The sequence below is a fragment of the Anarrhichthys ocellatus genome, unplaced genomic scaffold (genome assembly GCF_004355925.1).
Source record: "Anarrhichthys ocellatus isolate YVR2014 unplaced genomic scaffold, GSC_Weel_1.0 scaffold41, whole genome shotgun sequence".
Lineage (NCBI taxonomy): Eukaryota > Metazoa > Chordata > Actinopteri > Perciformes > Anarhichadidae > Anarrhichthys > Anarrhichthys ocellatus.
The window spans coordinates 728,351-751,962 of record NW_022280071.1 but is presented as its reverse complement, the minus strand read 5'-3'; the positions used below and the strand labels follow the sequence as shown (position 1 = coordinate 751,962).

The 23,612-nt window shown below is 43.7% G+C and overlaps 1 protein-coding gene across 1 annotated transcript in view; it reads left to right on the top strand.

Annotated features, from left to right (window-relative positions):
• The first annotated feature begins 9,341 nt into the window (after positions 1 to 9,341).
• bcar1 (BCAR1 scaffold protein, Cas family member) overlaps positions 9,342 to 23,612 on the top strand; it is a 20,583-nt gene continuing 6,312 nt past the window's right edge. Inside the window, exons 1-2 of the mRNA XM_031868147.1 lie at positions 9,342 to 10,704; positions 20,617 to 20,766. Coding sequence (XP_031724007.1) covers positions 9,937 to 10,704; positions 20,617 to 20,766 — 918 coding nt within the window. The 5' untranslated portion in view covers positions 9,342 to 9,936. The remainder of the gene's footprint in view (positions 10,705 to 20,616; positions 20,767 to 23,612) is intronic.

Genomic DNA, 23,612 nt, shown 5'->3' with positions numbered 1-23,612 from the left:
ACGATATTACGTTTTGTTATGCTGCATAGATTCTCAGAAACAGAATCAATTTTGATTTAATAGACACATGATGCAAAAATCATGAAAAAAAAAAGTTGCAGATTGATTGATGGCTGGATGTCGCGATATTGTTTTGCTTATATTGCAAATCGTGACCAGGGATGTGATCTAAAAGGGTTTAAAAAAAATGTACTTTTAAGTTGAGCAGAAACGCCAACATGGTGCTGTTCTCTCTTTTAAATCGTTGTGAACTGAATATCTTTTTAGATCTACGGTAAAAATATGATTCGTTTTTGGCAACAATTCTGTTTCCCTCCTTTTTAAATTCATACGGAGGACTTTTTTCACTTACACATCAGGTCGGACATCTCATACAAACACATCTCGTTCAACAGAACCTGAGAACAGAACAGAATTTGCATTTGGGAAGAAACGAAAGCAAAACACACACATCCCCCTCTCTCTCTCTCTCTCCCTTCTGTGTATGTGGAGTCTTGTCCAGAGCCACTACGAATGTTTTACCATCACCTTTAGACACACACACACACACACACACACACACACACACACACACACACACACTCGTAATGAGTTACAAGGACAAGGCAATAACACAAGACTTTCTGTCTCCCCACACAAGATAGAAAACAGTCATTAAAAAACAAGCAGAGTACAAAACTGGGACACAGTCCAAATGTACAAACCTGTGTGTGTGTGTGTGTGGGTGGGTGTGTGTGTGTGTGTGTGTGTGGGTGTACTTGGAAATCTATCTTTGTGAAAACCAATTTGAGTTTTAGACCTTGAGAGTGAGAACATTTTTTGAAAAGTGAGGACATTTGTGCCGGTCCCCCACCTTGAGACAGACCTTCATTGAGGTTTCAGACTTGGTTTCAGGGTCCAGGTTTGGGTAAAGGCGACGCGCGTCACATGAAGCTCCTGCAGTATTTTAGGGAGAAGTCTGTATGAGCAACATTTAGTATTTTAGAGATTAAGAGACTTAGTCTTTTAACTTGGTCTAAATAATAAAAGGTCCTGGTTCAAAACTATAAAGTGGATGAGAGTAAATTATTCATGTGATATAGATGAAAGTTGAACTAGATGATGTGACATTGACGACAAAAGATCTGCTATTTGGGAGACGTATCGCTCTGTTGGAGTTGTTGGGACTACAAAAACACAGAGTGACGCTTCTCTTGCCTCATAAACAATCTTTGGCTGAAACCGTCCTGCAGAGAGCACATAAACTAAACATTGAGTTATAAACGGAACTCACGTTCAGCAGTGACAGCTGTAGTAGTAGTATTTATTGATTATTTATTTCTTGAATAAAATGGGGGAAATGATTAGCTTATAATTCCCTTTAGCTCCCTCCAAACAGATACTGCGGCTGCAGGGAAACAACACCGCTTTGGTTGCCGGGTCCTCATTTGACGCTCCGGACTTTGAAACAAGGTTGGCCGAGAGTCAAATCAGTTTGACCCGCCTCTTACCGCTTTTGGAGCGTGTTCGGCCATTTAAAACAGAGCTGTATCTCAACACACGCTGGTCCGGTGCTTCAGTGCGTTGGGCCTTAAGCGTGAGGGTTGGGGGTTTGCTTAAAACAGAATACCAGAAAACCAGACTTCTTTGCTGCATGTTTCTCTGGGAATACAAAGTTGATTTCCTAGCTGAGAGGAGCTGCTCTCTCTTGACTGTACAACTGGTGCATTCTGGTGAAGCGACTGGAGCTCACGGAGTAAAGGCAAAGCTGTGTGTGTGTGTGTGTGTGTGTGTGTGTGTGTGTGTGTGTGTGTGTGTGTGTGTGTGTGTGTGTGGTTTGGTGGCTCCAGATGTTCCTCAGCTGTGATGGGCTTTGTTGTTTGCCGAGCTGAAAACACGACGGAAGAAGAAGAGACTGTAGTTTCTGTAGTGCGGACGCCAACACGTTTTCAGACGTGGTCTCACACTTCTTCACCTCGGCCGGTGCCCTCTTTGCTCTGCCCAGCTCCGCTCACCTCAGATGGCCCGCTGGACTCACGCATTCACTCCAGGCTGCAGAGTGAGAAGTGAGCTGTTTGACTCACTGCCGGGACAGCTGGGAGACGGACAGAGCGGGCGAAAGAACAAGAGAAGAAGAAAGAGCAGACATGCATTGTGACCGCTGCAGAGAATGGCAGCGTGGACAGAATAGATGGACAAGGAGACACACGGGGGGAGTGCCATAAAGTGCTTTTTGTTTCCCTGTTTTGCTCTCTGCATTGTGGGGAATAGACACACACACAACACATTAAATCTCTTGTGGCAGGCTAGTATTTGTCCCCAGGGGTCAAATGGGAGGCAAGAGACAAAAGGACATTAAGCCACACACACACACACACACGCACACACCTACTCACACACTCACTCACACAGATGAGCGACCTGTCTATACTGAGCTCGCTCCACCAGCTGTTCACATTACTTTCTCCTCAGTGGACTCCTCTCTGCTTCTGCCTCTCTCTCCTCTTTCCTTTTTAGCAGTCGGAGCTGCTGGATATTCTAAAAAAAAAAAACATGACAAACAAAAAAGATATTTTTAGTCTCTATCTGATAATTGAATGCATTATCACATTACATTGTAAATGCTGCCACAGTATCAGTCTAAAGGTGTTAATAGTTACTCACAAACAGTGTAGACCATGCCAGTGTTTTTGCATGTTTCATTAATTCAGTGTGTAGTTGTGCTGATGTTTCATAATGAATGGAAATCAATGGCTGGTCGGCAGTAATGTTCATAAAAAACACTGATATTGTCATTTTAAAGGGAACTTTAACTGTCGCTGTCATTATGTCCTGAGCTAACAATAAGGTTTATGCGAGGACGAGGCGAAGATTCGCTTCCTGTTTGGTGTGACCGCTTGTGTTGTAATAGCAGAAAACCAAAGTGGATGTACCTCACTGAGGTTTAACTTGAGGTTGGAAAAAAGTTGTCAGAATTGTACATGCGTGGTTGATGCAGGAATTGGAAGAATTCACAAGATTTCTCCAAGAGGCTTAGTTCATGTTCGAGCACAACTGGTGCATGAAGTGGTTCTGCCTCAAGTCTCTATAGGTGACGAGTTGGTCCGTGTGTTCTCCCTGTTTAAGTTAAAGGTTTTAATTGATAATTATTGAGTATGCATCAACATTGGCTGAAGAGAAATCAGGGAAAACTCCCACACAATGAGCAAACCTCTCTAAGGCGACAAAGCAGAAAAGTCCCACGATGGAATTCATGTTAATCTGCTTAAAAGAATTAGCACAGTGAAGTAAAGGTCAACTCGCCTGAACGCACCAATATTACTGTGATATACAGTGGGTACGGAAAGTATTCAGACCCCTTTAAATTTTTCACTCTGTTTCATTGCAGCCATTTGCTAAAATCAAAAAACTTCATTTTATTTCTCATTAATGTACACTCGGCACCCCATCTTGACAGAAAAAAACAGAAATGTAGAAATTTTTGCAAATTTATTAAAAAAGAAAAACTGAAATATCACATGGTCATAAGTATTCAGACCCTTTGCTCAGTATTGAGTAGAAGCACCCTTTTGAGCTAGTACAGCCATGAGTCTTCTTGGGAATGATGCAACACGTTTTTCACACCTGGATTTGGGGATCCTCTGCCATTCTTCCTTGCAGATCCTCTCCAGTTCCGTCAGGTTGGATGGTGAACGTTGGTGGACAGCCATTTTCAGGTCTCTCCAGAGATGCTCAATTGGGTTTAGGTCAGGGCTCTGGCTGGGCCAGTCAAGAATGGTCACAGAGTTGTTCCGAAGCCACTCCTTTGTTATTTTAGCTGTGTGCTTAGGGTCATTGTCTTGTTGGAAGGTGAACCTTCGGCCCAGTCTAAGGTCCAGAGCACTCTGGAAGAGGTTTTCTTCCAGGATATCTCTGTACTTGGCCGCATTCATCTTTCCTTCAATTGCAACCAGTCGTCCTGTCCCTGCAGCTGAAAAACACCCCCATAGCATGATGCTGCCACCACCATGTTTCACTGTTGGGATTGTATTGGGCAGGTGATGAGCAGTGCCTGGTTTTCTCCACACATACTGCTTAGAATTAACGCCAAAAAGTTCAATCTTGGTCTCATCAGACCAGAGAATCTTATTTCTCATAGTCTGGGAGTCCTTCATGTGTTTTTTGGCAAACTCTATGCGGGCTTTCATATGTCTTGCACTGAGGAGAGGCTTCCGTCGGGCCACTCTGCCATAAAGCCCCGACTGGTGGAGGGCTGCAGTGATAGTTGACTTTGTGGAACTTTCTCCCATCTCCCTACTGCATCTCTGGAGCTCAGCCACAGTGATCTTTGGGTTCTTCTTTACCTCTCTCACCAAGGCTCTTCTTCCACGATTGCTCAGTTTGGCTGGACGGCCAGGTCTAGGAAGAGTTCTGGTCGTCCCAAACTTCTTCCATTTAAGGATTATGGAGGCCACTGTGCTCTTAGGAACCTTGAGTGTTGCAGAAATTCTTTTGTAACCTTGGCCAGATCTGTGCCTTGCCACAATTCTGTCTCTGAGCTCCTTCTCCTTCATTCTCATTTGCTCTGACATGCACTGTGAGCTGTAAGGTCTTATATAGATAGGTGTGTGCCTTTCCTAATCAAGTCCAATCAGTTTAATTAAACACAGCTGGACTCCAATGAAGGAGTAGAACTATCTCAAGGAGGATCAGAAGAAATGGACAGCATGTGAGTTAAATATGAGTGTCACAGCAAAGGGTCTGAATACTTATGACCATGTGATATTTCAGTTTTTCTTTTTTAATAAATTTGCAAAAATTTCTACATTTCTGTTTTTTTCTATCAAGATGGGGTGCTGAGTGTACATTAATGAGAAATAAAATAAACTTTTTTGATTTTAGCAAATGGCTGCAATGAAACAAAGAGTGAAAAATTTAAAGGGGTCTGAATACTTTCCGTACCCACTGTATGCTTTGGAAGTCGTTTGAAATCCGATTTTTGATCCGATCAGTGTCAGCGTTTCACTTAACCTTCATCCCTTCACAGTCCTCCTCACCCTCTCTGTGACGGCCCTCTGCTCTTTCTTCCCCCGGCGATTCCCCCGGCGACACACCGCCGGTGCTGTTTTGGCGGTCGTTCCTGGTGACAGTCGCCGTGGTGACATAGCATCACCGACTCCGGGTCCGGGTAACGTGATTATCTCCACTGTGTTCTCGTTCCCCCACACTCCCAGACGGCCCCCGTGGAGCGGACGACAAGTGTCTGCTCCATGGCCTTCTCACGCTGATTAGCACACGACGATGTTTATGCGGTTGTCTGGCCGTGTCTACACACAGCCGACTGGGCTCTTTAAAGCACGAAACTGTGGATCTAGCACTCAAAAAGTGCTTAATTAATGTTTACTGCCAGGATTCATTCACTCCTAAATGTTAAGTGGAAGCCCAAATGTTCGGTACTACATATAAATACACCTTTAACAGGTTTTACTGTGTCCTAAGGGTCTTCCCAGGTCTAGAATTTTTGAACTGATCCAATATGGATCCTTGGAAAACCTACTCCAACACAACTTGCATAAATAGAATAAAACATGAAACAAAGGCCAGTCTGGATCTTTGGGACAGTTCAAACTCAGGTCCCGGCCCGGGTCAGGTGTTGGATACAAGAGCCGAGTGGGCTCTTCAGTGTCTTGATTCTTTCTTCTGTGTCGTAGCAAACCGATCGCAGCCCAACTCGGAAACGGAAAGTCTAGAGCCCGATGAAATACTTTTTTCCAAATTCCGTTCAAATTCACATTTTGTCATCAGAAAAAGTTTCTAATGATGTGGTGGATGGACAACAGTTCATAAGAAAATATTGAAAATGAAATGAATGTTGCAGAAAATGGCAGTGTTGTGTAATTTGACACAACACAATCCTCCCCCAGGTTTCCCCAACATGTGTCTTGCCTTCTCATTGGCTATTTAGCCTGCTGGGTGATGCGGCGGTGAGCCTCTCGGATGGCGTCTTTGAACAGACGTCTCTGATCTGGGGCTTTTCGTTTGCGAAGCTCCAAAAATCACTGGCGAGTAGAAACTAAAAGCTAAAGTCGTGTGGTAAATTACATTGTATTTGTAAATAAAACCAAAACACATAGCGGCATGGTTCTTTTCCGTTTATTCGGCTTAGGTGCTGTGAAAACAACAATTGTAATGGTAGAGAAAACCCAGATTTTCATGAATAGCGTCCACATTTTGGCAAATTTCACGGTATTCCGCGTTCCGCAAGTCCTTAGCATAAATCGATGCCGGTTGAAGATCTAGACGCCTAATGGGGAACACTCCAGCCTTCACAAGTTGTCCTCTTTTGCTGTAAACTACACTAAGGTTGGTGCTGATTGTCACATAGAAAGAAAAGTCCAAGAAGAAGAGTCCAACATCGTATTCTAATCACGGCGATTCAGCCTCTGGAACCGTATTCAAGACCACCACCACTGAATCATACTTGGATCATGAATCCGTTTCAAAGATTCCGATACCGGTCCCATTAAAGTGATTGACCAATGGAGTTTCATTTGATGCCTTATTTCCTATTCGACATCCATTGTGTTAGAAGCTGTCTGTGTATCGCGCCGGTGCTCGGACGAGACAGAAATAGAGAGAGCGGGAGAACGTACTCGAGGTGATTCTCGGACCCCGGGGTCGTTGTCCAATCAGCAGGGTGTGTAATTCATCCTCACTGCTGCACTTCCTGTTTCTCTGGACGATGGAAAAAGTTGAGGGACTTCTGTGGTCGGCGTGCAAGTGTTTAGATATCCGCCTCATAAAAATCTATTTTATGTGAACATATCTGTATTTCCTCCAGTGTGTGTGTGTGTGTGTGTGAGAGAGAGACTGACCCCCCAGTCTGACGTCAGTAGCCGTGTTCATTTCTCTATAATGACTTAGCGAGAGAAAGAGCAGACAGAGAAGCGCATTCATTATCCACTCGGCACACGAGGAACGAGAGTTTCAGTGACTCTGGGGCGTGTGCACGTCACAGTGCACGTTCACACTGATACCGTAGAAACCCAGAGGGAGAGCAACACGGAGCCAGAGATAAGGCGTGTACAGTGCATGAGGAGTGTGTGTGTCACCGGCTTCTAATGTCAGAGTAACCCAGCGGTCTGTTTGATAGAGGAAAGGAATGACGGTCTGAATGGTGATCAGTCCTGACAGTTACCTCAACGAATGGTAAGAAAAAGTCCCAAAAACAAGATGTCAAAGAACAGCGTGGAGTGTTATTAATGTTCCAAAGGCGAGGAATGGTGGTGAATAGCGAACAGCAGGAGATTACGTGTATGCATACGTCAAATTGAATGTTTCTTGAAATATATCAAACCAAGACCAAGAGAATATGTTTTAAAATGAATTTAAATGTTTGGTCTTAGCAAGAAACAGGTTCCCACGGTCATGACATTCCTTGAAAGGTTATATATTGGGGTGGGGGGCGGAGTGTTTTCAGGCCTGGAATAGTTTTTGGCTATTGCTTAAAATATGTTCATTGAAACATATGTTAATTTATGCAAAACAAGTTCCCTGCATTACTAATTTAAAATCTTTTATGACATGAAAAATACTACTGCTTTTAATAATAATAATTTGTAATCTCTTATGGTTTCACAAACATTTAAAAAAAATTACCTCATAAGAAATTCTTAGAATGACGTCCACTTTCTATCCAGAATCTGTGAAAATGCTCCATGTGTTCATTTGGAAAGTGAAACAGCTGGATACAGATGCAGTCTCATACGTCACTGAAGAGACCATTCTCAGTACGTCTGCACATTCTGGACCTCAGTTGCCCTTCAGTCAGACATCAGTGGAACTCTGCCCTTGCATCATTCTGCAGGGTGAAGCTCAAACGTGTGACGAAACAAAAGGCAATGCACTTTGACTGGAGTGAAGTAGGCCGATGAGACGACAAGCGCTGGGCTAAAGCGGGTACCGAGAAAAGAAAAGTGGCCCTATTTATTTGTTTCCTTTTAAAAGGGAATTCTCTCCGTGCGTGTGAACACAACCAATGAATGAATTTGATGAAGCGAGTACATTCGGGTCGAGTGTCCTTCTCTGTCTCGTTCCCGGCCAACAGGCCTCCAGCGCAGCGAGAGAAAAGACGGGCTGTAAATCTTGAAGCCAATTAAATGGCCTCATTTAAGTGTGTGTGTGTGTGTGTGGATGTGTGTGTGTGGAGCTGGCATAGGGCCAGTACAGGCTGTACTAGTCTGTGATAGTTGGGGTGGAACTCAGACAGAGAGGGAGGAGAGCGAGCCGAGAGTTCAGACATGGACGACAAATATTGGTTTAGTTTCAAAGAGTTCTAGGAAGGCTGAGGGGAGGTGTGTGTGTGTGTGTGTGTGTGTGTGTGGTGATATTTTTTCCTCTATCTTCTACTACTATGTACGATGTACGATACCCCACTCTGCTCACTAAATGTTGGAGAACTACACATCTGATGGCTTTTCAATATGAAACACACTCTTATTTATCAGAACAGAACTATTAACTACATCCGATCGCAGTCCAGCGTCCATGTACTTTGCCCCTCTCTTTGTGCTGCATTCGATCACATGTTACAGCATGTCATTTGTGGAAAAAAATGAATCAGAATTTGGCTGCCGTCCTAATTATGTGCACAGCTGTGGCTGGGATTTTTTTTCGGCTCAGCACAAGAGCGTTTATCATCTGCTGGGTTTACGAGTCCAAACTCATTCTAAATATCTCAAAACAGAATTGTTGATGGCGGTGAGGCAGCTCCAGGAAGATGCTTGGAAAACAAGTGTTAAATCTTGCCTCTGAGACAACAAAGCATGTGACTATGACATGAAAACAAACATAGTTTACATCCTATTTCCTACCAACAGTCAGCGTCGGTTTCCTTTAACCATGACCACAATGTTTCTCAAACCCTGAGCGAGTTGTTGTTGTGCCTTTTAATGGTTGGCGGATCAGAAAATGTTCGCACGAGTCATTTTAGAAGGCAATTGCAAACAACCTATTTTGGTGAGTGATGTGGACTTTTTGCATCATCTCTTTTTGATATAGATTTTGGTGTGTTGCCATAAATATTTACCTAAACAAATAGTATGAACAACACTGTTTTTAAAGAATAGTTATCAACATATGTATTGAAGATTCCTTCTACTGTCCACCAGGGGCGACTCTTCTGGTTGTATAGAAGTCTGTGAGAAAATGACTCTACTTCTCTCTTGATTTATTACCTCAGTAAACATTGTAAACATGAGTTTATGGTCTCAATCTCTAGTTTCAAGTCTTCTTCAATACAGCATGATGTTCATTTAGTAAATTATGGTCCATTTAGAGTCAAACAGACTATAAAGCAGGGGATGCTTTAGGGCGGGGCTTACTGTGATTGACAGGATTTGTCCGTCTTTTCGTCTTACAACTTAAGCTCTTTCCCAGTGTGTTTTCAGTCGATGAAAGTTAGTTTTGGTTGACTATAAAATTATGTGTTCGGTTGTACTTGGCTCCACCCTCTCAAGTCACTTCTTGGTTGAAAAAAACAAATTTTCAATAAAAGCCAAGATGGCGACGGCTAAAAACAAAGGTGGAGATGGCCTTGAAGCCAAACTTGAGGCTTCAAAATCGTAGTCCACAAACCAATTGGTGATGTCACGCTGATTACGTCCACTTCTTATATACAGTCTATGGTTCACCGCCATATTTTCAAATTATAGGAGACAGAAAATTCTAATGTGGTCTGGAGGAAGCCTCGGGGGAGCAATCATCCCTCCATTGCACTTTGCTGGGTGTTTTTATTTTTTTATTTTTTACAAATTACAGGTTTCAAAACCATCAGATGTATGGCTCCCATTCACTTGTCATGTAATACAATGGTCAGGTCTAACAGTACAGACTGGAAACTAATGGGTCTTGGGGAAGACTTGTGTTCTTGTTGCCTTGCTTTACCAAGGCAACATTTATCAGTACATAGGATTGTGTATGTATATTATATTTCTTATATATTTCTGTCCTGTCCCTCTACAGAACGTGCTGGCCAAGGCGCTGTACGACAATGTGGCGGAGTCACCGGACGAGCTGTCCTTCCGTAAAGGCGACATCATGACGGTGTTGGAGCGTGACACGCAGGGCTTGGACGGCTGGTGGCTCTGCTCCCTCCACGGTCGCCAAGGCATCGTACCCGGCAACCGCCTCAAGCTCCTGGTCGGCATGTACGACAGCAAGCAGCAGCAACAGGTCGGGCCTTCCACGCCGGAGCCGCTCGCTCCCTGTCCCTCCTCCCAGGCGCAGCGGCCCCTCCCCCCTCTGAGCGCCTACGCCAAACCGGCACCGGCTTCGGCGTCTGCCGCCATCAATACTTCCTCCGCCGGGTTTCCCATCAAGCCCCTCCACTCGACACATTACACGTCTATGCATCCGGCCTACTCCACCCCCAGCCCCGCGCAGCCCGACCCTGACTCCATCTACATGATGCCCCCGTCCCACGGCCCCAAACCAAGTCCACAAAGTCTGTACCAGATCCCTTCCGGCCCAAGCGGACTCCCTCCAGGACCCCCCAGCAAGGCCCCGCTTCTAGCCCAGAGACAGTACCAGCTGCAGGACATCTACCAGGTGCCCCCTTCTGTTGGCCCAGCACCAGGCCTGGGAGCGGTCCCAGCCGGAGGGAACGGAGGTGGGCAGGATGTGTACCAGGTGCCCCCCTCCCTGGATAAGAGGAACTGGGAGAGCGGCAACAAGCCACTGGGCAAGGTAAGGAAGGACAGCATTGATTCTGTAGAGAAAACATTATGGGATGGATAAATGTTCTTAGTTTAGAGAAACTGAAGACATAAAGGAATGAAGGAGAGAAAATATATTACTGATGTCAGTTTAAAAATGAAAACTCTTGAAGCAACAGATGAGAATAGATCATTTAGTTGAGTTGTTCCTGGCCTGAGCTGTGGATGTTTTTGTATCATGCGCACACACACACACATAAACACACACACTTCCTGCTATTGTCACTGTTTTCTGGTGTATGCGCGTCTATTTTTTGTCAAATCCAAAACTCAAGGTTGTTCTTTGTGTGATAAGGTTATTGGGTTTCTGATGCTCAGCGTACTTAGTCTCCTGTCAAGCTCCCGGTTTATTTATTCATCAGTTACATCACCAGATAATTCCGCTGCTTAAAGTTTCAGTCGCTAACTTTGATAAAAATAACTTTTTGTCATATTTGCTCAAGCTGTCGCTATATCCTGACAGAAGTACACAAGACAGATAATCTATAAGATAAAGATCCTCTCAGGTTCCTCTGCCTGTCTTTAGTGCTCCTAATGGCATTTACAGAATTCTACCGCGCCCAAAGAAAAACGAACCAATCAGAGATGAGGAGTCTCTAACGCAGCTGTCAATCGAGCAAACTGTCAATCGAGCAAACTGTCACACTAGGCGGCGCTGATAAAATATGAATCCAGATTCTGTTACTGCATTGCTTATTTCTCGCCTGGAAAGTTTTCCAAAAACATACTTCAGTGTACTTTTCAGCTGTAAAATGAGAAAGTTTGCTCCGGTCGGTGGGCGGGGCTTGGTTTTTTGTCCGTTTTCAATATGACCGCCGAGTTTCTCATTTAACAGCGAAGCAGTAACTTTCAGCAGTAATGTTTCTGAAAACATTTGAGGTGAGAAATAGGCAATGCAGTAAACATAATCTTGAATCATATTGGATCAGCGCCGCCTAGTTTGACAGTTTGAGACTCCTCAACCCCAATTGGGTTTCTTTTCTTCTGGGCGTGGTGGAGTCTTGTAAGTACCGTTAGCAGCACTAAAAGAAGGACGAGGAACCTGCATTTTTTCAGATTCTTTGTCTCACGTACTTCTGTCAGGATATAGTGACAGATTGAGCAAATAAATCAAAAAGTTATTTTATTAAAGTTACCGACTTTAATGTCTAAAATCAGAAAGAGTTCCAAGACCTTCCGTGCTCTTGTTTAATTCCTATTTGCCCACGTGCTGTTGCCCATCTTGAAGGATATTCACTTGCAGTTGGCTTGACTGAAACTGGATGATATAAGGACATCTGGTGAGATTATTACATCATCCTCAGTGTTGGTGAGAAAGAAAAATAAACGGGCATTTGAATAAATCCCAAAAACTACAAAATGAAATGCTAGGATCCCGTGGCGGCGTTTACCTTAATAGATTTAAGTCTTCACGCTCCGCATCACACAACGCCCTACCGGGCCCGAAACAACCTGCTGAACAGTTCCACCTGATGGGAAGGAAAAGACAGAGAGGAATACTCAGAGAGTTGGCAGGCAGAAGAGGGAGAGAAAGACAGTGCGGATGACAAACGGAGGGAAAAAAGCTGACGGAATAAAGAGTAGGGTGTGTGTGTGTGTGTGTGCGCAGAGGAGGAGGAGGACCAGTGAAATAATAAGATTGTTAATAATTCAGCTCTGATCTTGTGGTTGGGTGAGTAAGCACTTTACTGCGCCAGCAGGTGACAAGCTGTGTGTGTGTATGTGTGTGTACTCAGGGGGAAGCCCCTCCAGGCTTGCTGTGGTGCAGTGAGCCATAATGCGTAAGCACCGCTGTGAGCCGGAGTGTTATGTGTGTGTGTGTGTGTGTGTGTGTGATGTCGGGCCCGGCTAGAATTTGGAAAAAAGCTTTGCGTCCATCTGTAGAGATGCCCACGCAAGTGGGCGTCTGTAGAGATGGACTCTTTGTACCGCCCGATAGCTTCAGCCCAAATTTCCCATTGACTACTAAATCGTTAGCACACTGTTAAGTATGCGGTCAGATTAGTCTCCATATTAATGAATACACACAGAAGGCTTCACACATTTATTTTGGAACTGCGGTGCTCAGGTGAAGTGTGAGGTGTTTCTAAAGATGTCTGAGGGGCCACAGGGTTGAGAAGTCAAAAGACTTTTCCCTCAAATATCCATTTTGGAATAGGCCTAAAGAAGTCCTCCATTCATGTATATGTGGATACATTTCAAAGTCTTTGACTTGAAGTTTTCCATCAAGGTCGAGGACACGTAGTAAGGAATGGAGGGAGTTTAGTGCACCTTCTATTGTCACTGCCAGAGCAAACTGTGTGTGTGCGTCACATGCTTTATGTATTTACCTTGCCGATGCCCTTCATTGTAATAAGCTGCTCTTATGCTCACTTACCCCCGCCTCCCTCTTCGTACAAACACACACAACTAAAACAGCACACACTCCACTCCCACCGGTTAGTCATTAAGCGATAAGGGCCACCTGCTGAGGGACGGCTCCGCTCTCACTCTCTCTCTCTTTCGCCCACTTGCGCACTCATCCGCCCAGATGACGCAGTAATTGAAGAGTGATGAAAGCGAGAGACACAACGACAGAGAGAGAACCGAGCAGAGAGGCGGGGGGGAGCTCCGGCAAGTGGGTTTGTTTTTGATTCATGGATTAGCAACTTCGCACGCTACAGTTAAAGCTAGGCTCGGTCAATTATTATATTTGTTTAAGTTCTCATTACATCCCGACGTCAATCAATCAATCGAATGCTCTGTCAAAAAGAAAAAGAGAACTCTGATATCTGTGGCTGTAGCAGGACTGTGATCCTGCAGCAGCCCGTCCAATCGTTTCAGGCCTGAGCTACCTTCTTACAGTCTACCGGATCCTACTGTGCCCGTGCACTCGTACCACAAGCTGCTAGCTTAACAGCTGCGAGGTGCTAACAACAGCCACGTTCGGTGTTTACGTTCATCATGATCATTTCGCGGGGAGTGGCTTTGGAGGGAGGCCCCGAAGGGGTGGGCTGTCCGTGTCGCCCTCTCTGCAACTTCCTCGCTAAATATAGCGACTTTTGGAGCTAGCGCTGCTAGCTGCTTTAATTGGAAAAGAGTTAGCGACACTGGGCTGGGTTTTTAGTTTGGATAGTTTTTCCAATGTTGTCGACCCCACCTTTAATCATTTGTGTGCCTGAATTGACAAAATATACTGTTGACATTGGGAGACGTAGTTTGAGTCCACCTATTATTTTTTTTAACTCCACCTCATGGTCTTCAGGGTATTAAGTACATCTCTGATACATGTGGCCTCCTCGACCTTCCTACAGCCATCCAATTATTCTTGGTCAATGGCAAAAGTTCAGAAAAACCTAATAAATAAATAAAATAAAGTGAATTTTGAACTTTGAAGTTGTAAAGGAGGCCAAAGAGAAGTAGGGCTGGAAACCTGAAATATTGGTTTCTCATCCGAAATGTGTCCACAAGCACCAATGTATCAGTGTGAGTGTGTGTGTGTTAGGAGGTCAAGCAGTAGTGTCAGCTGTCATTGAAGGCATTGATGTGCTAGTGGGGGTGTGTCAGCAGCCACGTGTCTCCCAGCTTAACACAAGCCACACAAGAACAGCTGAAGAGCATCAGTGAGATTACTGAAACTTCAAATTGGCACTTTCACATTGTTTTGTCTGTTATTAATAAGACAATAACATTAATAAGATGGTTAAGGTAACACATTTATTTCAGTGATCTTAGAAGGTTCTATTTATTTAAAATTTAAATAGGTAAGTTATCTTAAACTCTGAGTATAAAATGATAAAGTAAATGATATAATTAATATACACTAAAATAATTCTAACCTCTAACACACAAACTGAAGCTATTTATTAAAGTGTAGGACATTGACAGATCTCTCCCAAAGCAGCTGCTGTTTATTCCACATATGAAAAGAAAATTACATTTTCAGTGCGCCGCATTATGGAACACATTTCATGAAGCCTACTGAGACAGAAATATGAATAATCTAAACAAGGCGATGAATATTTTAATGCAAGTCAAAGTGGAATTTGTTAGATAAATAATGTGCGTGTGTGTGCTTTCAGTTTGTGAGGCTGCGTTCTGCACCACATGCTGAGAGATTAACTGGAGACTAATGAAGTCAACGCGGCTGTCTGGCACACTCCCACACATATCTGTAGACACACACACACACACATATCTGTAGACACACACAACTGAAGTCATTTTTGTTTGGCTCATCCCGTCTCATTGCTTTGTCCATTTGTTTGTTATTTCTGTGCGAATTAGAAGCGACACCTACACCACGATGTGTCTATGTGAAACCTTCTGTTAAGATTAAGGAAAGTATATAGTCCACTTTCAAAACCTGGTGTCACACGTGCTGTTTAAAGGCTTCATTTGCATGTAATGTTTCTGAATAGCTTTGGTTAGTCCCATACTGTACTGCCTAAAAGAACGTGTCCGTCAATTAGAGTTGGAACGCCTCAATAAATATACATTTTTTTACTCTATTCTGTTAAACCTATGCCACCAAACAGGATTTAATGATTCTTAAGAAGGAAATGAATAGAAATGCAGTCTGGTGCAGGGAGGTGAATGTGGCATTTTAACTGCCTCCTTTTTAGGAGGTTCACGATACTCACCAAATGTAGTAGTGGATACCAATGCCAGTGAAATTACCCAATTCGATGCTCTCAAGAAACTAAAATATACAAAATTTGGATATGTTGTTAATGTAACATTAACTTGACCTGAAACTCACTCACCTTGAATCCTTTGAATAAATCTGGATATTTGTCTTTGAGGTGGCTTTGCTGAACGAGTGTCTGCATCAGTGTGAAGTCTGATGGCACGATTTGCATACTGCTTTTTGCTCATTTATTATGTGCTTTGATAAAAAAGAAAAAGACTTGGTATTAAGTAGTTTTAATGATGTATTATGAGTTGCTTAGAGCTGGTGTTGGGAAGTTAAACAGGTCGAAAAAAATCTCCTTCAAACAACTGGATTTATTCTAGTTTCTTGTTCGTCCCCAAACTCATCTTCTATGGTTTGCCGTGACGACGGGGGCCATTAGTCCCAACCCTGCCCCGGTACCGACATGGAACCTGCAGTACTGCAGAAGAACAAACTGCTGGAAATGACCAACACACAGATGTTCCCAACGAGGTGACGAGCTACACAGTCACACAAATGCAGTATACTGTCAACTCAACGCTCCCTTACACAAGGAATAATGAATGAGGTGATGAGGTATAAAAAAAATGATACGTTTTTTTTTTTTCATCACCATAGACCTAAAACCTGGAGGTGAGTCAGTGAGTGAGTTTGCCTGATTTGCCAGACAGCCAGTCTGAGCATGCACAGAACACACACCGGTCACGCCATGTGGTGTTGGAATCTAGTTCGGGGGGGTGGGGGGTGTATAGAGTGTGTTGGTTCTCTCTTGGAGACATGCCCCCCCTGCGCTGTACTAATCTGTTAAGACCCATGCACTGACTCTTGGTGCCTTGTGTGTGTGTTTGATGCCACATGCTCCACATAGCTGTCATGGTATTCTCAGTCTGTGGCTCCAACCCGCTCTCATTCTCGCTTCACTTTTTATTTGTTTTATTTGACTCCTTTGTCTTGGTGGTTTGTGATCAGGACCAACATTGTTACACTTAAACAGGAGTTACAGTGAGAAGGAATGATGCAGTAACCACAGTAGGGGTGGCTCAGTGTGGAGCGCTTCGTCCTTCAATCAGGAGATCGGCGGTTCGATCCCCGACATCAGTGTATGAATGGGTGTCAATGGGTGAGTGACATGTAGTGTAAAAAGCACTTTGAGTGGTCGAGAGACTAGAAAAGCGCTATACAAGCGTTTACCAGAGCAACAACTCACCTGTAAAGTGTTGTCTCACCTTCCTGCAGCAGTATGTTGCCATGTTGGTAGCTTGATTTGAAGTTATGAGAACGGAACGCGGGACAATAACCGCTTTACTTTGATTATCTTGTTTTCATAACCGTTGGAAACCGGAATGTGAAAACGGATAAAAGGGGGTATTTGTTCAGCTTTAGCAAGATCATCAGATATAAATCTTAATAATTGCAATTTAAACTTGCATTACGATTGTATTAAGTGCATGATACAGTGTCTATATGTGCATAGAACCACTTCCTACCTGCATATGGCAGTATATGCTCAATGTACGCAAACATTATCTTCTACTGCCTACTGTGGATATTTGTACATACAGGCGGCTGTAATGTATATATTTGTATGCATAGATTTGATCTATGTGTGTATTTGTTGTTTGTATTATGAGTTTTCTGAAATGGTATGTTTGAAATATGCAAATTAGGCATTATCTAGTGGTAACTTCTGGTAAGTTTAGCAGAAATGTACAGACGCATGTAGACACAGTAGGAAAACAAAGTAAATGTGTATTTTAGATGTTTCCGTTCCACTCGTCTGAAAGAGAACGTGCTATGGATGTAAAATAACCCCAAAATCTCAAATGCGTGTTTTTGCCAGAGTGAGAGCAGAGTGTAGATTAGGATCTGAAGCAGCCATGTCCACCGGTTGAGACAAACCACCCAACCCTCCTACTGTAATTAGGCCTCTCTCTATTTTTACCACATTTTCTCTTTCAACTTCACATCTGCGCTGTAAAGACTTATTTTCTCCGCTGCAGCTGCATGTATAGAACGTCCTTTTTCTTTTCTCCGAGTGGTTACGGCGGTCATGTTGAAGCCGGAAGATGGAGCTTCACTTTGAGAATGTGCTGCGTTTACCAGCAGATAGCGCGGAGGATATTTCATTCTGCGTTTTGTTTGTGGAAGGACGCCCACGCCCTGCTTTATCGTCATCTGTCCTTTTTTTTTTTCTCTCTTGGGCATGAAGCAAGAGAAAGAGAAGGAGAGGAAGAGAGGTCTGCTGCTGGGAAGGAGGTGAGGGACATCGCTCGGAGCAAAGGTCATCTGTTGAACAATGACTTCTGCTTGACGCGATCGCACTAGCAGAACAAAAGCGTGAGCGTCCCAGCTCCGGCCACAGATGGCGGAGGAATTCTCCCATTTTTATTGTTGGTAGGTCAGACGAGCTGCAGCTTTTTATGAGGCCACTGATGTATTCTGTATTCTGAGAACACGACATAGAGAATTTTCTTCGCTGGGTATGTAGGTCAGTAAATCTGAAAGTATACAGCCGTCCTCGGGGGCCAGAGCTCTGCGATGACACACGGGATGTACGGGGGACTTGATGCAGCTGTGTGCTGGCTGTGCTGTCATCTCTTCCTGCAGAGCACTGGGGGGGCTGCTCTGTGTATCGAGGCTGTCGGAGCTTAAGCATCAGCATCAAGACAGTCTATTCCAATGCTACAAGTGCATATGCATTCACAAGGAATGACACAAAGAGGAGGTTAAGGAAACTGAAAGGATGGCAAGGATCAGCATGGAGTCGTGTTCACGTTGATGAGGGAAGAGAGTCCTGGGAGAGTTCATGGCCTTCTGTCATGAATGTTGTCTAAATCAGTTGTAGATGGTATGAACAGACCTACTCGTCCTGCTTTGCTATTGGTCAAATGCACTACTCCACGTGTTGAAGTTTGCTACGCCTGAACTCATCGATGAAACAGAAATTACCTTTGTTTTGTCCGTGTTTTTCATTTGTCCGTTCACTGATGATGGAGATGAGATATTGAATCTCGTTAAAGCGGAGAAACCCGTCATGGTGCAGACGGGACGCACTGACGCTGCTATTAAATGATGTCATTAGTTAACGGTGGTGACCGTCACCGTAGCGGCACGCGCACATACAAAGATGGTGACCATTGATCCATCGCTCCGTTACTAGACTTAACACACACACACACACACACAGATCGCTTAGTGTCAGTGTGGAAGTGTGTGTTCACTCCCTAGGGTGCACACAGACAGGTGATCAATAACACAGGTTATCAATCTGACACAGGGCTGGGGATGACGTGTGTGTGTGTGTGTGCATGCAGGTCACATCTGGCATTTAGCCAGAAGTGTCATCAATACTGTTGAAAGCTTTTTGACGATGAGGGAAGGTGTGTTTACATGAGCGTGTATACGTGTGACCCACCGACAGAATGGGAGAAAAAGCTAAATGAAGTTTCTTAATTCATTTTTAATACAACAAAAAAAACTGTTCTAATTTCCGCTCCCTGTGTAAGAGAGACTGGAGAGGATGTGTTATGAGGTGGTGGGAGAGAGAGGAGGCAGAGGACAGATTAGTGCAGACAGGTTTGTCAAATGGATGCTTTTATCGTCTGTCTCCGTCTGTCTCTCACACAGCGTACCTCCAACAGCTGTGGAGCTGAGCAAATATTATCAGAGAGCTTCCGTTAATCAAGGCTGGAGCTGAGAGTGATTAAACACTGATTACACTCACAAACACAGACCGAGTGATGCGGGATGTTCGGTCTGATACCGACAATGAGCATGTGGAATGAAACATTTAGATGATAATGGATGTACATTTGGTAATATATTAGAATTTATGTAGCGTCTTATGATGAAATTGACTTTTTGGGGGGACTATAGTATATAGTATGAACCAGTGCCACATGCCTCCGAATTTATACCACGCTGCAAGTTTTTGCTTAGTTTTTCTGACGAGACATGCATCCAATTTGTAGGAAAATAATCTTGTTCATCCAGAGTCAGATAAGAAGATTAGTCAGTTTCATCTCTCTGTGCCCGGTTCAGATATGGACATATTTAGCCAACAGTGACCATAAAGACGAGCATGAAGAGCTAAATGCACATTTCGGGGTTTGTTTTACTGCTTTGTCTATTTGTGTCTGTAGATTTCCCCTAATTTCACCAAAAGTTACCATTAGAAAATGCTTCATTTGCATATTTAAACAAAACCTTTCAGAAAACTTGTGATAAAAAACTATTTGTCTTAATGTCAGAAATTAATTGGTGAAGTTTTATGGTGATATCTATTCTTCTAAATGTCTGTAATGTAACTAAGCGTCTCTTTAAAGGACGTTTTAGCGCTTATGTACACCAAACGTTACACTTTCTTTCTTATCTATATTCTATCTATATAAAAGAATACCTCATTTGCATAATTAAAAGATTTCTTAATGTAAGTAATGAACGATTGACATTTCATGGTGATATACATATTGGTTAAATATTTGACCCTATTCAGCTGTAGTGTAGCAGCAGTTAGCATTAGCATGTTGTATTGAATTGTGTCTGCAGTTACTCCTGTTTGCTACGAGTACACAGTATTTACTTCTAGAATTCTCTGTGTAAAATGTATTTCACTTCCACATTCACTGTTGAGTTGTGTTTATAATGCAGGGACGAGTGATGGACTGAGTCATGTTGTATGCAACGCCTGCGATTAGCATGCTAACTAATAAGATACAGTGTAGAGTGTGGTTACACAGTTGGTGCTGGTTATAGTTGAACCAGGACGTGGAAATGACGAGAAGAGAGGATGATGATGATGGGATACTAGTTGTGACAGCTACTTTTAGTGTGTGTGTGTGTGTGTGTGTGTGTGTGTGCGTGTGCTCGAGCGAGCGTGTGTGTGTGTGTGTGTGTGTTGTTGTAAACCACAGCTGCTTTGGTTTCCCAGGCTGGCTGGTTGACTCTACACTCGAACCATATAATACACAGTTTAAACAGGCACACAATAGGGCAGCCCGGTTCCCACGATAGGCCCCCTGCTCTGTTTTTATTGGCCGTGAGACTGAACAACCTTCAGTCTTTGCTCATTTAAGTGTGATGAAGCACTACATTCTCATTCAGAGGTGAAGAAGTCTTTCTGTTTTGTTGATATCCATCCTCCGACCTTCAGACTGATGTTTGTAGTGTGACTGTACAGTACGTCTTTGTGTTGTTGACGCTCACCTGCCTCTCGCTCTCTGTGTCCAGGTGGTGGTCCCCACTCGGGTCGGTCAGGTGTATGTGTACGACACAGTCAAACCGGATCAGGATGAGTACGACGTCCCGCCCAGACACCAGCCTCCGACCCAGCACGACATTTACGACGTGCCGCCCGCCCGCCAGCAGTACAACACACAGGTGGGACCGCTGTGTGTGTGTGTGTGTGTGTGTGTTGTGTATACAGTTACACACACAGGTCAGTTTATTCCTGCGTAGTTGTACACATACTGTTCACAATGTTTTGTGCCTAATAGGCAGGAACTTGCGCAGTCACATACACATTCACATACACATTCACATACACACACACACACATTAACAGAAAATGTACGTAGTCTTGATGCTGACGAGCCAAAAGAGAAAGGTCACTCACATACAACCACACAACCACAGCAACAAGAATGGAGTCACAGGAGGAGGAAGAGGAGGAGAAATTAGCTGTAGGAGAAAGGAGGTGAAGAGGAAGAGCACAGGAAAACAAGATGACAATGAACGATGAGTAGACATGAAGGATGGGAAGGCGAGGAGAAAGAGCGGGAGGAAGATGTGTAGCTGTAATAACAGATGAAGCTGCCGGCGCTTTTTATTTTGAAGTGGGCAATCTGAAAGGTGAAGAATGAACGCACCGCAACACCAGGCACTTCATCAAAGATGTGTGCTGTGTGGGAGACGGCTCTCACCGTAACAAGTAATCACACACACGCGCGTATACGTCAGTGGCGGGCCGTGCATTTTATACCTGGGCCTTCACTGCTGTCCTGCAGCTGAAATACCACCTTATAACCACATTATGGCGCCACAGCTATTATTCATTTTTAATGCTGTAACTATGCACGTCTTCATATTAAACAGGTCGGTACGAGTCGTTTGAATAATGCTAAAGCATTTAGAAAATGCAAAAGCCTAAATTCAGGAAAATATAATGATCTCAGCTGGTCTGGCTGTGGGATCCATCATCACTCCTTAATGACAAGCCGAGACCCAAAGAGATTATCATAGGATTTTACTTTCAGAAATTAAATGTTGAACGTACTGCTCTGCAATGTCTTTCCTCGTCTCAGCACCCTCTCTCATGGTGCATCTCACTCAGTCAGAATGCATTTTGATTGGCTGAGCTGCATCACGTGATGTGATTCACTACCCATCAGCCTCTGCTGGCTGTTAAGTTTCGTTTCACGATAGTCACGTGCTCGCCCACTGACCAATCACAGCACACTCTGCACCTCGCGGGAAAGCTACACACGGACACTGAGCGGCATGTAATGCTGACGTCATTATAGGCCGGCGCGCAGGCTCTGATAGTCAAAGAATAAGCCCAACATGTCAAACTAAAGATCTGATTGGTTGAATACTATGACAATCAACAATATCGTCCCCATTTACTTTAATCTGCACTGGCTGCAGGTGAGACTCTGCAGGCCTCGGGCCTCTGTTCTTACCTAGAGACACAGAGGTGAAATCTGATTGGATAAAAGCTCTACTTAAAACAAGCTGCACTGGAAGCAGAGCAACTGAGGAACACAGTAGCTGTGCAATGAGAAAATAAGATAATGGGAAAAATATTTTTATAAATTATAATACATGTAATGTATTTAAGAAAAATTATTAAATTATAAAATAGATATAGCTTTGTGATTCTGTTTAGGCCAGCAGAGAAGGCCTTGCGGGCCCTGACGGCCCACCACTGGTATACGTACGGCTGCAGGCTGCAACGAGCTGTCTGAGCGTCACACTTCTGCTCAGTCGGGAAGAAAGAGCGTTTTTTTGATAATCGATGAAGTCATTTTTCATGCAAAAATGATAGGGATGTCGTGATACCAGAAATGTACTCGTCGATACCAATGCCAGTGAAGTTCCACGATTCTCAATATAAAATCCGATACCACCTAAAACACAGTAAACCTAGTGTCAGGAAGATAAACACGTCATAATTCAGCTGGATTTATTAGAGTTTCTCACCAAAAACTACATTTTGCAAGATTACATTTGAACACATCACAATAACAATAATTCACTTTCGTACAATACTCATTTTTACTGAATAGAGCCTGAACCCATCATAATGAAACTGAATTCAACATCGGTTCGTGTTTGATAAAAAACAAGTATTGTCACGTTGTCAGAGTTTTGGTTGGTACCTGGTTCCCAAGTATCGGTTCTCCTAACATCCCTAATATACAGTTATGGTGATAAAGTCTGTCTCCAGCTCTCTTCACTTGTATTTTAAGTGTAATTCATTTGCCAAAAAGAGACAAAAACGCACAATAAACAAATTCAAAGATGAATTTGACTGATAGCATTATTTTTGAAATGTTGTTTAGATATAGCGATAATAACGTGTGAGTCAGAGGTCAGAGGCAGGAAGTCCTCCCAGTATGTGTGAGAGACACAGAGTAGCGGCTGAAGAGTGCAGGACAGGAAGGATTGAGGGAGCGAGTGTTAATAGATAGACGTTTCCTCTACAAGCTCCCTGTGTCAGAGAGCTGGTCATGTGACTAAAACCACACCGGCTCACATTCCTGGGCCTGCTCTTCGCCCCCTTACTCACCTCCTTTTTCCTTCTCTCATCTCCTCCCTGCCTTCATTCTTTCCATAAAAAAACGTTTCTTCTCTGCTCCCGCTTATATCTTCCCTTCCCTCCTCTTCTCTTCTTTTTACTGTCTTTTTCTCCCCGTCTTTCCCCCTTCCCGTTTCCCTTTTCTTCCTCCCCTCCTCCCTCTGTCCCCTTTTCCTCCCATCTTGCTTTTTCCTCTCCTTTATTTAATCTTTCTCTCTCCGTCCTCTTCCCGCACCTTTGTTCCCTTCTTTTCCTCCTTTCTCGTCCCTCTTGCTTCCCTCTCCTCTTTACCTCTTCATCCCCACTGTGCTGCTTCTCCTCTCCCTAGACAAAGGCAGTAGATATAATGCATTCAACCATTTCAAACCTTGTTTTATGACTGTGTGTGTGTGTGTGTGTGTGTGTGTGTGTGTGTGTGTGTGTGTGT